The sequence below is a fragment of the Ornithorhynchus anatinus genome, chromosome 14 (genome assembly GCF_004115215.2).
Source record: "Ornithorhynchus anatinus isolate Pmale09 chromosome 14, mOrnAna1.pri.v4, whole genome shotgun sequence".
Taxonomy (NCBI): domain Eukaryota; kingdom Metazoa; phylum Chordata; class Mammalia; order Monotremata; family Ornithorhynchidae; genus Ornithorhynchus; species Ornithorhynchus anatinus.
Genome location: NC_041741.1, coordinates 45,519,094 through 45,535,255, shown reverse-complemented (window position 1 = coordinate 45,535,255; position 16,162 = coordinate 45,519,094). Strand labels below are relative to the sequence as shown.

At 59.3% G+C, this 16,162-nt stretch overlaps 1 protein-coding gene across 1 annotated transcript; it reads left to right on the top strand.

Moving 5' to 3' along the window:
• Positions 1 to 391: 391 nt before the first annotated feature.
• On the top strand, positions 392 to 14,095 carry PDGFB (platelet derived growth factor subunit B). Its single transcript, XM_029079520.2, has 7 exons — positions 392 to 688; positions 5,341 to 5,437; positions 8,460 to 8,549; positions 10,955 to 11,190; positions 11,888 to 12,032; positions 12,237 to 12,378; positions 12,666 to 14,095. Exons 1-6 carry the CDS (start codon positions 536 to 538, stop codon positions 12,344 to 12,346), a joined length of 831 nt encoding a protein of 276 aa, XP_028935353.1. The 5' UTR covers positions 392 to 535; the 3' UTR covers positions 12,347 to 12,378; positions 12,666 to 14,095.
• Positions 14,096 to 16,162: the final 2,067 nt, after the last annotated feature.

Below are 16,162 nucleotides of genomic sequence, written 5' to 3'. Positions count from 1 at the left end.
CCCCCCCCCGACACACACACACACACCGCATCTCCATCTCTGCAAAAAGAGGAGGAGGAGGAGGAGAGGAAAAATCACCGCAAGGAGCCGGAGCCGGAGTGGGGCCCGCCCGGCCACCTGTCCGCCGGGGAAGGGTGCGGGGGGTGGGGGGGACGGGCCCGGGACCCAGGAAGAGAGCGAGAGAGATCTCTGCGCCGGCCGAGATCTCGTCGGAGCGACTCCCTGCGGGTCGTCGAGGGGCACGTGGCCTCCCGCGCCTCCTGCTCCCCGTTCCCGACCGGCCGGGAAGAAGGCCGGGCCCGGCCCGCAACTTTGGAAAAGTTTGCGTGTGTGTGTGCGGCTGGCCCCCCGCCCCCTCCCCAGGCCCGCCCCGCCCCGGTTGCCCCCCCCCGCCGATGCTGCCGGCCGTCTAGGCGGGCGGAGGAGGGGTCGGGCTCGGCCTGAGCCCGCAGACACTCAGCGGCCCCCCCCCCCCGGGGCCGTGGATGCTTTTGGGGGGCCCCCCGCTCGGCCCGGGGAGCGGGTCCGGGGGGCCATGCGGATGAGCTTCGGCGGCCTGAGCCCCGGGCCCGGAGGGAGGCGCCCCCCGCCCACGTGTCCGGAGCCTCGAGGCCGCGGGGCCGGCGTCGGCATGAATTGCTGGGCCCTCTTCCTCTCCCTCTGGTACCTGCCCCTGGTCAGCGCGGAGGTGAGTGGCTTGGCCGGGGTCGGATGGCGGGGACCCCGGGACCGGGAGGGAGAGGGGGGTCCCAAGCAAATCCCGCTCCCCTCCGTCGGGGGCCTTTGCCCTGCTCCCTTGGGATCCCCTCCCTACGGGAAGTAAGGAGGTCGGGGCCTTCTTCGCTCTGGCCGGCGAACATCCATTCGATCGCCTTTATTGAGCCCTTGCCCCGGGCGGGACACTGTACTGAGCGCTGGGGAGAGTGCAGCACGGCGAAAAAGGGGGGGTCTCGGCTCGGTTCGGATCCGGCCTCGGGGTGGGGAAGGACCTGTGGGGGTGGGGGGGATGGAGCCCCGGGGGGTGCCCAGGGAGGGATGGGGGGCAGTGGGGAGAGGGTGGTCCCACACGCCACGACGGCCGATGGGAGCGTTGTGCCCCCTGATCGTGGGGGGAGCAGAACCAGTTCCCTTTATGCCCGGCCCGAGGGGCGGGGGGCAGGAGGGGGTCCCGTCTCCGCCTCGGGACCCGGGGAGGGAAACAGCGCCGTCCGCAAATGCATAGCTGCAGGGGAGCAGGAGGAGGAGGGTTATAAAAATGTCTAGGGAGTGTGTGGGGGGGGGAATCAGGTCGGATGACTTTTTTTTCCCCTCCCCTTCGCATTGCAGTGAGGCGGCAGGCCGGCCCGCCGGCCGGCCGGCCGGCCGGTCGGGGACCCAGGTGGGAAAGGGGCGGAGCGGGAGGAAGGTGGCAGGGCGAGGCCTGGGGAAGCCGCCCCAATCCCGGCCCCGCCTGGTTTCAGGCCCGCGGAGCCCTCCAGCTGACCGGGACCCGGCGGGGGAAGGGTTAAGAGGCCGGGGTTTGGGGGGGGCCTGAAGGCCGGGGTCTGGGCTGGAGCCAGAGCAGGTTGTTTTGACCACGGAGGAGCCTTTTGTTCTCCAAGCTCCTCCGAGAGCCGGCCAAGCCCCAGCTTCCCCCCCCCCGCCCCCTTCCTCTGGCGGGTCCCGGCCCCGGGGAGACCCTCGGCCACACCCTTACCCCAGCCTCAGTGCCCCTCTGCCGGTTCCCGGGATCACTTACTCCCCCTACGCATCTCCTCCTCCTCTTCTCCATCCCCACCCCTGGACACCCGAGTTCTCCCCTTTCCCTCCACCTTTTCCCCCCCAAAATCCTTGGCTTCCGGGAGCCCCCCGGGCCGTGGCCAGCTGCGGTCGGGGATGCGGGCAGGCGGCCCCAGCTGCTTCCTCCTCAGCTTCTAGGGGGAAGGGGGAACCGGGCGCCCTGCCAAGCGTTCTGGGAGACGCTCGGGGCCAAGGCTTCCCCCGCAGACGACCCCAATACCATCCCTTTACCCCTGAGAAACCGCCTGCCCCGTGCAGACAACCCAGACGCTTAGGCTGAACACCCCAGGCCCCGGGGCAGACCACCGGTCCGGCCTGGGAGGTACCCGCCCCGTCAGCTGGGTGGACTCAGTGGGGAGGCCCCAGGCCTGAAGGCAGAGACTCCCCCGTTTCCCCTTTGCAGCCTCCCCGCCGGACCACGTGCGGAGGTCCTCCCGTTCCGCTCCAAACCCGCACACCTGCCCCCCATCTCTCCCACTTCCTCCTCTCCTCCGCCAATTCAGATTCACAGTCCAGTGCCGTAGTTCCCCATGACCTCTTGGCCTGCTACCTCGGAGTCACGCAGGTTGAGGGCCGTAGTTCCCAGTGACCTCCTTGCCTGTTACCTCCGTTTTCCCCAGGGGCCGGAGAGGAGATAGGTGAAGGGTGACATTTCTCTCCCTCGGACACTCCGCCCCCTCCATCCCTTTCTGGCAGAAAACCAGGCCGGGGAACTCTTCAGGGGCCTGAGCGAGAATGGGTTGCGCCTTGCCTCTTGGTCATGTCTGGGGAGGAGGCCCCTTGATCAATCAGACAGTCAATGATATTTTTTGAGTGCTTATTTTGTGCAGAGCACCGAACTAAGTGGTAGGGAGAGCACAGCACAGTAGAATTAGCAGACGTCCCTTGCCCGCAATGAGCTTGACGCCTGATGGCTGAGCAGCCGGGTCCATGCTGTTTTGAGAGCCCAGCCCGTCCTCTTCCTCCCACCTCGCCCCTGCCCCCACCCAGCCCAAGGGTAGCCCCGTCTGCCGTGTCTGCCTTACCCGCCAGTCAATGGGCCTTGCCCCAGATCTACCCAGGCCCTCTGAAGGGCCTTTCACAGGGAGCGATCCCAAGGAAACCAGGATTGTCCCAGGGAGTTCCTCCGGCCAGCTCCTCAGGGAGGGGAAGGAATGTCTGTGGGAGCGTGTGCCCGTCTCTACCCCGTCGGCCGACGCTGGTCCTGGGGTCAGGGTGACTCCAGTCCTCATGTGACTTCCGCCATCTTCAGCACCGAAGGGAGGGTGGGAAAATCCCTCCGTCACCCGGTCCCCAGCCGCCTGGCCAGTGCCATCAGAGAGAGTCCCGTCCCGGAGGAAGCAGTCAGTGCGGGGAGAAGGCGGAGAGGGCGACCTGCTCTTTTGCTCCCCTCTCCGCCCCGCAGCTCAGAGTCCGTGGCCGGAAAAGAGGTGGGGAGGGCTTCCGGTACCCTGTCCCCTTGCATTGGGTCAGGGATTCTGACCAGCCCCAAGCGCCAGACATTCCCGTCCATGCTGTCTGCCCCGAGAGGCAGAGGTGCGGACACAACCGACCGAGCTCGCCAGCAGGGCAGCGTGTGTGGCGGTGCCTGCGTGTGCCCGGCCCAGGGAAGGCTGGGAGGTGGGTGGGGAGTCGGGGTTGCTCAGAGAGAATTCCATAGCCTTGCAACAATAACAAGATTTGGCCCCGGGGCACTTGATGGGCAGCCAGGACTCCATGAAGACAACGGGCCCCTTTGATCCCATCCCCGCACAGTTAGAAGGAGGTAATTAACCTGCTCCCAGAAGTGTGGCCTTCCTTCTGCAGCTGCAGTGGAGGGGAAAAAGCTTATTCTTTGACTTGGTCCTGGCTCCTTTCTCTCCCCCCGACCCCACCCCGACCCCGTTCTCTGCCTCTATTCCCCTCCCAAAGTGAACCAGTTCCTCCCTAGGTCATTCTCATACATATCAGGCCCCGCCTCTCTCCCCCTCAGGTGGCAGCCCCTTCCTCTTCCAGTCAGTCAGAGTGCTTACTGTGTGCAGAGCACTGGTCTAAGCTCTTGGGAGAGTATGACACGACGATAAACAGACACATTCCCTGTCCACATCGAGCCAGGCTGCTGGGACTCCCTGGTCCAACCCTGGGACCTCAGGAAGGGGCACGGCTACGCCAGCGAGCCCGTTTAATGAAGCCTGGTTCCCAGGCCCCTCTGCGGTCATCGCTCTGCCCTTGCCCTTTCGAAAGCTCACGGCCTGGCATTGCTACCCCTCCTCCGCGGCCAAGGTCACATTTCCCCCCCACACACACACCGTGGAGCCTGCCAGCCCACCCATCCCACCCCTGCTGGTGCCAGCTCGGTAACCGAATGCCTTCGCCCATAACTCTCAGCTCAGGTGGCAGCGGGGGAGAAGTGCTGGGGGACCAGCCAGATCTGGAGGGAGCAGGGAGGCTCCACGTCCTCTCCCCCCGACCCTGGCCCCCGACATTTTCCCCAAGGTAGTTAGAGGGATCCAGATTGGGGTTTGTGCCTTTCCCATCTCAATCACTGGTCTGCCCGTCCTTACTGGCTTGGGATAAGAGAGGCAAAGAGGCCTGCGTTCTCGGCCGCTTATGCTGCGGTCATTGCCGACCCCCAGACTCACGGGAGAGCTGAGAAGACCGGGGCTGACCGAGCCTCAGCCAGCTAATATTCTTGCCCCTCCCTGCCTGGCAGGGGCAAAGACAGCCCAGCCTGAAGCAAGCAGAGAGTCAGTCCAAGCCCGGGCGATAACCATCTAGGAAACCTTTTGGAGGAAGACACGTCTCCTTTTCCCAATGGTGTAGTTATACAGGCAGCTGAAAGAATCATGTTTCCTCCATCCAGTGCCTTAGCAAAGAGAAACCCTGTGTGTGTGCACGCGCGCATACACACACACGCGGGTATGCATGCAAACTGGTGCCGACTCAAACATTCAGGGACTCCATTGGTCCGTTCTCTGGAAGCCTGGCTTTTTCTTCACCTGCTCCAGCCTCTTCTCCCTGGTGTTGCACCAGGGAATTCCCCCAGGAATGGCCGTCGACAATCCACTGCCTGGGAAAATTGGAACCCGGTGTTTACCGACACCGGGATCCGGCCCGTGACATCACCAAAAGGTTACCTCGATGGGGCCCGGGTTTTGGGTTTCTGACTTCCCAGCCCCGTGCCCCGGCCTCGTGCCGCTGTGGGACGGCGGGCCTTGTGGCTTCTGTGTGGTTGTGAACGGCAAACAAACCCCTTATTAGGTTTCAAGTAGTTTTGGTAATAGGCCAGTGTGGAAATCTAAAAATAGGATTTGGCTGGGCCCAGGATGAGTGAATTCCAGGCTCCTGGGCTCTCCCAAAGGGGGACTCCCTCCAGCTCCGAAGGCAGCTTGCCCGCGCCCGTCGACGCGGCGGAAGGCCCTTGATTTGGGAGCTTCCCACCCGGAGGAGGTCCCCAGCGCCGGGCAGGCGGAGGGCGGATCCCCCTCTCTCCCAGAAGCCTCCGTCTCGGCTCGGGCCCGGGAGGGTCGAGGGGCCGCCTGACCGACTCTGGGCTCAAAGTTTTTTCCCTCTGCCCTGCAGGGGGATCCCATCCCTGAGGAGATCTTCGAGATGCTGAGCGACCGCTCCATCCGGTCCATCGGCGACCTCCAGCGTCTCCTGCAGATAGACTCCGTAGGTAAATCTTGTCCACACCAAACCCTCGTCATCGCCACGAGCCCCGGGGGCTGAGGGAGCGAGGGATGGGTGGGGCGGCCCACAGAGGCCTGGGCCTGCCCGGTGCAGGCGATCCTGGAGGTCGGGCAGAATCAATCAGTGATATCTCTTGAGTGCAGAGCACTGTACTGAGCGTTTGGGAGAGTACAGTATAACGGAATGGGTGAAGAAAACACTCTCGTGGCTGAGGGGGATCCAAGCAGAGGAGATGAGAAGCAGCGTGGCTTAGTGGATCTATTAAGCACAGGCCTGGGAGTCAGAAGGGCCTGGGTTCTAAGGCTGGCTCGGCCACTCTGTGCAGTGACCCTGGGCAAGTCTCAGTCCCTCATCTGTAAAATGGGGATTAATACTCTGAGCCCCGGGTGGGACAGGAACCGTGACCAACCTGATCAGCTCGAATCTTCCCCAGCGCTTAGTACAGTGCCAGGCACATGGTAAACATTTAACAAATACCATAAAAAAAAGCCTAGAGAGAGCTAGTCCAGGACCTCAGAGGAGCTGGGAGAGGGAATAGTGAAGCAGCATGGTCTAGTGGAAAAAACACAGGCCTGGGAGTCAGTGGACCTGGGTTCTAATCCCAGCTCCACTCCTTGCCTGCTCTGTGACCTTGGTCAAGTCACTTCACTTCTCTGGGCCTCAATTTCCCTATCTGTGAAATGGGGATTCAATACCTATTCTTCCTCCCACCTTAGACTGTGAGCTCCCTGTGGGCCCAGGGACTCTGCTCTGATTGCATGGCATCTACCCCAGTGCTTGGCACATAGTAAGCGCTAAACGAGCGCTACAGGTATTATTATCAATAGTCGGGGCGGATGATGGCATGCAGGACAGGGGTCAAGGGACTGTTCCAGAAGGTGAGATAATAATTATGGTATTTGTTAAGCACTTACCATAGGCCAAGCACCTTTCTGAGCCCTGGGGTAGATAAAGGTTCATCGGGCTGGACAACAATCCCTCTCCTACATTGGGCTCACAGACTAAGTAGGAAGGAGGATGGGGATTGAATCCCCATTTTACAGATGAGGAAACTGAAGCATAGACAAGTGAAGTGACTCGTCTAAAGCCACGCAGCAGGCAAATGGCAGAGTCGGTATTAGAACCCAGGTCCTCTGACTCCCAGGCCTGTGCTCTATCCACTAGGCCATGAGGGGTGCCCAGGTGGGTTAGAGTAGGGGTGTGAAGGGCGGGGGTAAGCGATGATTAAACAGCAGCTCGTTCTGGCCACCGGCCTTGCCCTCTAGGAACACCTGGCTGGGCCCCAGGGCACCCCAGCTAATGCCACTGCAGAGCGTGGCAGACTGGCACGTGCTCCCTGGCACACACGTGGCAGGGCCAGCAGGCCGGGGCAGGAAGGTATTTATAAACGTTGTCTTCAGAGCAAATTCCATTCTATTCTAACCCTTGGTCCCCCGCGGGCCGCCTGGCCCCCGGCCCCGGCCTTCGGCCCCCCTCCAGCCGCCCACAGTCCCCGGCTCCCTTCTCTCTAGGGTTTTGTCTGTTTGTAGCTTTGTAATCCTTGCCGAGACACTATCTACGGGGGAACAGAATTTCCTGCTTTTGTTTCCTCTACCAGCCGGACCCACTGGCGCACTCTCAAAAGCATTCCCGCTCCCTTTCAAACCAGCCTGTGCTGGGGTGGGGGTGGGGGTGGGGGGGCGGATGGCAGGGGGAGGGCCCCAGCTGTGCCGGTCTATTGTTTTGCCCCTGCGGAACCACGACGCGGTCTCTGCCCGCCTCCGTGCTCCCAGCCCCCGAGCCACACAATGGGGCAACTTCCAAATTTAGCATTCCTGCCTTTTTCCAAGGCGGCCCTCCCCAACCTCCAGCCTGTCCCTCCCCGGACCCCAGGGCGGGCAGTGGGGAAAAGGGGACTGGAGGACGGAGGTGGGGAGGTCAATAGCCGACTTGTTTCAAGTCAAGAGTTTGGCCACGTTTTACAAACTGACTTGACCTTTCCACAGAGAGCACCCTCCCCACGCCCCTCGCCCATTCTGCTGCTCCCGGGACTCCAGGCCACCTCCTCCGGCCTCCCCCCGGCGAGGCCACGTCCCAAGATTCCAGAGCAAGGAGGGAGAAGGGATAGGAGAGGGGCAGGTTCTCCCCTGGGGGAGCAATCAGGACTGGGACGGAAACGCCCCGGCCACGAGCCTGTCCCCAGAGCCAGACCCTTACCGGAGCCCAGCCTGGCCGGAAGGGTCAGTCCGAGGCTGGGCGTTGGCCAGTGGCTGCGTGACCCCAGGATGGGAAAGCGAGGGTTCGGGCCGCGGGGGAGAGGGGCGCAGGGGCACAGGAGCCGGGGGCTCTGCCCCTCTGGAGTCGGACAGGCGGGCCCCGAGGCGGCCCCTCCGGAGGGGCAAGCGCTCCCCACCCAATCCTCAAAGCCCCCCAGAGGCCGCCTGGGGACCCCGTCGCCATCGACTGCCCTCCTGGCGGTGCTGACGTCCATCCTCTCCTCAGCGGGGCCCGGCCAGGGCCCCGGGCGGAAAGCCCCCGCCGCTAGGACGGCATTCTCTCCGAGTGCGGCTATTGTCCGGGGCTCTGGAGGGGCCCGGGTCGGAGCCTCCCCCATCCCCCTGGGGCTTCTGGGAATGTCTCCATTCAGCACTTCCTATGGGAAAGCCAGGGTGGAGGGGCACTGGAAACCGCCTGAATGCTCTCGGTCCTTGCCCGGCCCAGCCTCCGGGGCCGGAGCCTCCCCTTACAGTAGCGGAGGGGAAGGGTTATTTTTAACTCGCCTCAGTGGGCTCGGGCCCAGAATTGGGCTGGACCACGGGGTGGGGTTGGCAGGCTGGAAGAGGGAACAGCCACTCCGTCCCTTAGCACCGCTGCTGCCCCTCCCTCCCCTGCCTCTCTGGGACCCCTCGCCCCTTCCCGAGGAGAAGGGGTGAAGGCAGGGGTCTGCAGGGGCCTTTGGCCGGTTCCCGCCCCTTCCCCCCCCCCGCCCCGCAACGGTTCCTAACCGGATGAATGTTTCTCTCTTGCAGAGGAAGATGTTACCGAGTTGGAGCTGAATTTAACCCAATCCCATTCTGATGGCGACATGGCTGTCTTGTCCCGGCAGAAGCGGGACCTAGGTAAGCGTCCCGGCTGGGCGGAATTGGGGGGCCGGCCCAGGGGGGTGTTGGTTGGCTCTGCACCTGTGGGTGGTGGGTGCCGCCGCTCGAGCTGAAGCAGGGTGACTAACGGCAAGAGCACGGGCGCGGGGGGGCGGAAGGACCTGGGTTCTAATCCTGGCTCCACTTATCCATTCATTCCTTCCATCATATCTATTGACTGTAAAAGGCATTGTGCTAAGCTTGGGAGATTACAATATAACAATAAGACACATTCCCTGCCTACAATGAACTGTGACTTTGGACTTAACATCTCTATGCCTCAGTTACCTCACCTGTAAAATGGGAACAGACTGTGAACCTCTGGGGGACAGGGACTGCATCCAACCAAACTGTCTCTTATTTACCCCAGCGATTAGTATGGTGCCTGGCACATAGTAAGCTCTTAACAAATACCAAAAAAAAAAAAGAGGGAGGGTGTGGCTGGGTGCCCATCTGTGGGGAGTGGAAGTCATTCAGTCCGATCGCTTCCCCCCTGCCGTGGACGTTGGGCTGGACCGCCGAGGCCAAGGGGAACTGGCCCAGCATAGCAGGCCTAATTCAGCTGGGCAGCAACAACTCAAGGCCTGGGTGGTCCCCTCTCTTGAGGGAAGCCAGAGGTCTCCCCGCCACAGCACCCGCTGGTCTGCAGCAAGCCATTTTTTTAGTATTTGTTAAGCACGTATTATGTGCCAGGCACTGTATTAAGCACTAGAGTAGATACACGATAGTCAGGTTGGACGCAGTCCGTGTCTCACATGGGGCTCACAGTCTTGATCCCCATTTTACAGATGACCTAGCCGAGGCCCAGAGAAATGAGGTGACCTACCCAAGGTCCCACAGCAGACATGCGGCAGAGACAGGATTAGAACCCAGGTCCTTCCAATTCCTAGGCCCACAATCTAGCCAATAGGCCACGGGGCTTCTCAACCTTCTGAAGCTCCAGGTTCCACCCTGCCCTTGCCCATACAGAGGGACTGTGTCTAGCTCCCACCTGTGTATTTTTTTCCCAGGTCTTGCTTTCATCCATTCAATCGTATTTATTCAGCACTTATTGTGTGCAGAGCACTGTACTAACTGCTTGAAAAATACAATTCAGCAATAAAGGGAGACAATTAGTACAGTGCTCAGCACACAGTAGGCACTTAAAAATGATGAATATTCTTACTACTACTGGTGCTTTCCTACTAGAGAAGCAGCGTGGCTCACTGGAAAGAGCACGGGGCTTTGGAGTCAGAGGTCATGGGTTCGAACCCCAGCTCTGCCACTTGCCAGCTGTGTGACTTTGGGCAAGTCACTTAACTTCTCGGTGCCTCAGTTCCCTCATCTGTAAAATGGGGATTAAGACTGTGAGCCCCACGTGGGACAACCTGATTCCCCTGTGTCTACCCCAGCGCTTAGAACAGTGCTCGGCACATAGTAAGCGCTTAACAAATACCAACATTATTATTATCATTACTACTGGTGCTTTCTGCAGTGAGGGAGGAGGTTGCTGATGGAATTGGTGGTCAACTCCACTTCTCAGTCCAGGTGGCGGACCCCATCCTGGACCCTCATTCATTCAATAGTATTTATTGAGCGCTTACTATGTGCAGAGCACTGGACTAAGCACTTGGAATGTACAATTCGGGAACAGATAGAGACAATCCCTGCCCAATGACGGGCTCCTTCCACCAGACAGGCTAAGCCATGGGTTTGTGGTGGTGGGACCCCAGCTACCACACCCTCGTTAGGGCCCCGGCCCCCCGGCCTCATAAAGGCACAAGTCCCCACAAAGCCTAGAATTCCCAGGGGTGGAAATGCCTTCCCAGGAGGCCTGTGACCATCCTACTTCTGCCCAGGAGGCAGAGGTTGGACCATAACTGGAGTACGTGGGCGCAGTCACCAGGTGGGTTTGGGCAACATGGACCCAGCCACAAAGCAAGCGCTAAATGCCATGAAACTCAGAAGGAACTTGGTTCTAATCCCCGCCCCGTCACTTGTCCGCTGTGTGACTTCGGGCAAGTCGTTTGCCTTCTGAGCCTCAGTTCCCTCATCTGTAAAATGGGGATTAAGACTCTGAGCTGCAAGTGGGACATGGACTGTGTCCGAGCTGATTAGCTTGTATCTGCCCCAGTGCTTAGTAGAGTGCTAGCATGTAGCGTTTAACAAATACCTTAAGAACAGAAAAGAAGAAAATACCAATGTGAGACCTGGCTCTCCAAGAGCCTCCGGTGCTGTTCTGGATTCCAGCATCGCCTGGATTCAGTCGCTCGCCTTCCCCCGCGCCTCTTCCCTCACCGCCCCCATCCCCCAGAGACCGAGGATTGGGCTGTCCCCGGCCGTAGAGGACACCGTGGGCACGGCCAGCAGAGCCTGTCCGACCGCCTCCCTCCTGCCCTCCCCAGGGAATGTGAACAGGCCCGAGGACGTGAACAAGGCTACGGCCGGGGCCCTGCCGGCCGTGATTGCCGAATGCAAGACCCGGACGGAGGTGTTCGAGATCTCCCGGCGCCTCGTGGACCCCACCAACGCCAACTTCCTGGTGTGGCCGCCCTGCGTGGAGGTTCAACGCTGTTCTGGCTGCTGCAACAACCGTAACGTGCGCTGCCGTCCCTCCAAGGTGCAGCTGAGACACGTCCAGGTACGGGCCCAGGGCTCTTGTCCTCCACCCTGACCCGCTCTTCCCTTCTCCGGCAAACCCCGACATTGCAGCTGGACTGGGCCCCGGGCAAGCTGATCCCCTGGCCATCCGGTCCCGAAGTCCTGTCTGTCAGGGCCCCTCAACTCTGTGACCTCGGAGACCCGGCTATGGCATCATCCCATCTTCCCTCCGCTGACTTCCCCTCCGACCGGCCGTCAGCTGACAGCAACTGAGCCGTCTTCACCCAGTGCCCCCAGCTCAGCGATTGGTCTCCCCCGCTCTTGCTCCCTGACCGTCCCCATCCCCCAGGGAGGAACCGCATCCCTCGGGCCTGAGCCAGTGGGCCTCGGATGCCTTTGGGGCCCGAAACACCTTCCCTGGTCCTGGGTGGGAGGAGGCAGCCGGGGTCTTGGGGAAGGGGGAGGGCTTGTTTTGCTGGAAAAAAGCAAACAGGAGGGCAGAGGTCAGGCCGTGGGAAGTGAGAGGTCTCGCTATTGTTCAGGCTGAAGGGTCTGACAGAGCGTGCCTGGAGCGTGCTCGGAGGGGCTTTCGAGGAAAGAAAAACAGAACAGCAGGCTGAGGCCCGGCCAGGCAAGCGTGGCAGGGAGGGGGGCTGCAGTTAAGCCCCGACCCCCGACCTCCCACCCCCGCTCTGACAGGACGGGTTTGGAATCTCCCCCCTCCTCCTGCACCACAGGTGAGGAAGATTGAAATCACCAGGAAGAAGCCGACCTTTAAGAAAGCCATCGTGGTGCTGGAGGATCACATGGCGTGCAAGTGTGAGACGGTGGTGGCTCCTCGGTCCTTGGTCCGCAGCTCAGGGAAGCCCCGGGTGTACCAAGGTGAGGATGGGTTGCCAGGGTGGGGTCCTTCCAGGGCTGGAGAACCTAGGCCGGTCTTGGGCAGCCATTATCTCAACTGGCCCCAGGGTACAGAGTACCCACCACTCTCCTGTGCCCTGGGGCCCACCTGAGGTCCACTGCCCTGTTGCTCCCCCTCCCGCCACTCCTCAGAGAATGACCGGATTCTCTCCTGTCTCCCCTCAGGGGCCGTGACCCCCTGGAAGCCGCGGGTCCGGCGGCCGCCCAAGGGGAAACACCGGAAGTTCAAGCACACCCACGACAAGAAAGCACTGAAGGAGAGCCTCATGGCGTAGGGACTGCCTACAGAGGACAGAGAAACAGACAGGTACTGGATGCGACTGGCCAGCTTCACCTCCGCGTGCCCTCCACCACCCCGTGTCGGGCACACGCTGCTCTGCAGCTCCCCGGCCCTCCAAATCCTGGGCCCCACGGGGTTCCATCATCCCCTTACCCGGTGGGCCGAGGCTTAAGGGGGCTGGGCCCAGGGCGGGGGGCTGATGATCCGGGCGGGGGAGGCCCTGTCCCCGATCTCAAGAGGCCCGAGGGGAGGGTAAACCATGCTTCTGAGCGGGACCACTAATGTGACGAAACCTTTCTCTGTTGGACTTGCAGGTTTATTTAATATGGTATTTGCTGTATTGCCCCCATGGGGTCCTTGGAGTGAAAATATTGTTCCGTCTGTCTGTCTCGGTGCCTGATTCGGACGACAACTGGTGCTCCCCCCTCCCCCCCCGACCTCCTCCTCTTCTTCCTCCTCATCCTGTCAGAGACCCTCCCCTCAGCCCCTCTGCCTCTCTCCGCAAGAACTGGGGAAAGGAAGCCGAAGGCCTGCAAACCTCTCGCTCATCATCTGGACAACCCGCGATCCACCTCTGCCGATGAAAGGGAGGAAAGCCTGCGGTGCAGGGAGGCCGACCTGTCTCCCCGCAACCCCCAGGCGCCCCACTATTCCCTACCCGCAACCGGCCCCGGCAGGGACCCCACAGCAGGGCACAGGGACTTGGGGAAGATCTGCCAATAGCCACGGGTGGACAACGCTTCCTAGGCCGGCCCTGTCCCGGTCTGGGGGACCGGGGCTGGAGCAGATCTGCCACCCTCTGCCCCCTGCCCCTGCCCCTGCCCCAGGATGCCTGGGCAGCCCCAGCCCTCGCACTCAGTTACTTCACTTTATATGTACAAACTGTTTTGTTTTTTTAAAATGGACCCTTCAGAACCAGGGTCTGCAGGGAGAGCAACTGGGTGTTGGCCTCTTGGGAGGTCGGGGTCAGGGTGGGGAGGGGGTCATCTCAGGTGGGCAGGAGAGAAAGCAGTTTGCTTTCTGGGGTGAGGGAAGCCAAGGGTCATCTAATCCTTACCCTGGCCCTCTCCCCTTTTCTTTAGTTTTTTTCCTGCCACTCACTTCTCCCTCCTCCACCCTGAATCTTCCCACCCCTCCTTCCTTCCTCTAGACTCTTGATCCGTGGTTCTTTCAGTCGCCCCGCCTCTCCCAAGTTTCCCGAAGACTCTCGGGGGAGGGGGCCACAGGTGACAGGTTGCACCCTGCCCCGCCCCCCCCAAGGTCTGGGGGGGCCGGAATGGGCTGTGGGTCACATGGGAGTCAGGGGTGGTTCCCTTTACTGAACAGGGCCTTCCTTCACTAATGCATTTCCCGTTCCTGGAGGGAGCAAGAAAACTAGTAGGCGGAGTTAGGGGAGAAAGGGGGCCCCCCACTCCCAAAGGGCTTACCTGAGCCTCCCCAAGCTCATCCAGTGGAGTCTGACCTAACCGGCCCCCATAGGCCATAGACCTCTCCCCCAACCCCCATCCATCGGTTGGTCAGGTGGCCCATATCCCAGAGCCGCTCCAGCGGCTTACCTCTCTCCTGCCCCCAGGGCTTTCCGCAACCTCCCCACCCCTTCGCCTCCTTGAAGATCCGCTTCCTTCAGTTTGTAAAGTCGGTGATTATTATTTTTTTGGCTTTTATTTTTTAAATGTAAAATTAATTTATATTCCGTATTTAAAGTTGTAAAAAAAAAAAACCCACAAAACAAAAATCAACCCGTCGACCGTCTGTTTCCTTTGTGGAATTCCCTCCTCTCCACCCTCACCTCCTGCAGGCAGGGCTCTGGTTCCATTCCAATGAGACACTGGGGAGGGCAACCTCTGCCCTGGGGCAAGGGCAGGGGCAGAGTTGTGGTGCAACTCCTCTCCCTCTCCATCAGGAGAATTGATAGTTCCTCTTATCCAGTCCAAGTTGCCTCCCATTACCCATCTCTCCCAGTCGTTTCCTACCTTCTTTAATAATAATGGTGGTATTTGTTAAGCACTTACATATGTGCCAAGCACTGTTCTGAGTGCTGGGATAGATACAAGGTAATCAAGTTGGACACAGTCCCTGTCCTGCCATGGGGTTCACAGTCCCAATCCCCATTTTACAGATGAGGCAACTGAGTCACAGAGAAGCCCAAGGTCACACAGCAGACAAAGTGGCAGTGTTGGGATTAGAACCCATGACCTCTGACTCCCAAGCCCCTGCTCTTGCCACTAGGCAGGCTGCTTCTCAGAACCTGGGGATGTGGCCCAATCTGGGGTAGCCCTGCTCTGTCCTCAACACTTTAGTTAATCAGTGGTACTTACTGAACGCTTACTGTGTGCAGAGCGCTGTACTAAGCATTTGGGAGAGTAAAATATGACATTGTAGTAAATGAGTTTACAGCCTAGAGGACTTACAAATTCATTAATTCATTCGATCGATCGTATTTACTGAGCACTTACTGGGTGCAGAGCTTGAGAGAGTGCAGTGTAACAGAGTTGGTAGGCACATCCCTGCCTACAGTGAGCTTAGCGTCCTCACGGGGACACGGACATTAAATAAATTACACATGAACCTTAAGAGCGATGGGACTGAGGGAGGGGTGAATAAAGGGTGCAAATCCAAGTGCATGGGAAATGCAGAAGGGAGTGGGAGAAGAGGAAATGAGAGCTTAGGGAAAAGGCCTTTCAGAGATGTGCTTTTAATAAGGCTTTCAAGGTGGGGAGAGTGATTATGTCGGACATGAAGAGGCAGGACGTGGGCGAGAGAGTCTGGGGGTCAGTGTTGAGATAGACTAGATTGAGGTACAATGAGTAGGTTGATATTAGAGGAGTGGAATGTGCAGGCTGGATTGTAGGAAATCCGGGAGGTAAGGTAGGAGGAGGCAAGGTGATTGAGTGCTTTAAAGCTGACAGTAAAGAGTTTCTGTTCCATGCAGCAGTGGGCAACCACTGGAGGAGGAAGGAAACATGGAGTGGGGGTTTTTGTAGAAAACTGATCCGGGCAGCAGACTAAAGTATGGACCAGAGTGGGGAGAGGCAGGAGGCTGGGAGGTCAGCGAGGAAGCAGATGCAATAATCAAGGTAAAATAGGATAAGTGCTTGAATTAACGTAGTTTGGATGGAGAGGAAAGGATGGAATTTAGTGATGCTGAGCAATTAGAACTGACAGGATTTGGTGACAGATTGAATGCGTGGGTTGAATGAGAGATGAGTTGAGGATAATACCAAGAATGTCAAGCACTGTACTAAGTACTGGGATAGATAAAGGATCAGCAGATAGAACCCAGTCTCTGTCCCACATGGGGCTTAGTCTGAGGGAGGGGAGGAAGAGATACTGAATACCCATTTTATAGATAAGAAAATTAGGGCCCATAAAAGTCAGGTGACTTGCCCAAGTTTATCCAGCAGGATGGTGGTGGAGCTGAGAGTAGAACTCAGGTCTCCTGAAGGCCCAGGTTCATTCACTCAATGACATTTATTGAGCACCCACTGGCTACAAAGCAGTTAATAGTTTTATTGATTACTTACCATGTGCAGAGCACTGTATTGAGCCCTGAGAGAGTGCAGTACAACAGTGGGTAGGTATGTTCCCTGCCCACAAGGAGGGCAAGAGAGAGGGGAAGACAGACATTAAATTAATTATGGATATGTACATAAGTACTGAGGGTGGGGTGAATAAGGTGGGTAAATCCAAGATCAAGAGCGATGCAGAAGGGAGAGGGAGCAGGGGAAATTTAGTCGGGGAAGGCCTCTTGGAGGAGATGTGATCTTAATAAGGCTTCGAAGGTGGGGAGGGTTGTGGTCTGTCCTATATG

What these genes read in the sequence shown, in the direction of transcription:
- PDGFB (XM_029079520.2), top strand. Translation starts at nt 536, where the DNA reads ATGCGGATGAGCTTCGGCGGCCTGAGCCCCGGGCCCGGAGGGAGGCGC. An exon ending in CCGGCAGAAGCGGGACCTAG is followed by an intron (nt 8,550 to 10,954) that starts GTAAGCGTCCCG and finishes TGCCCTCCCCAG; the next exon opens with GGAATGTGAACAGGCCCGAG. An exon ending in TGCAGCTGAGACACGTCCAG is followed by an intron (nt 11,191 to 11,887) that starts GTACGGGCCCAG and finishes CCTGCACCACAG; the next exon opens with GTGAGGAAGATTGAAATCAC.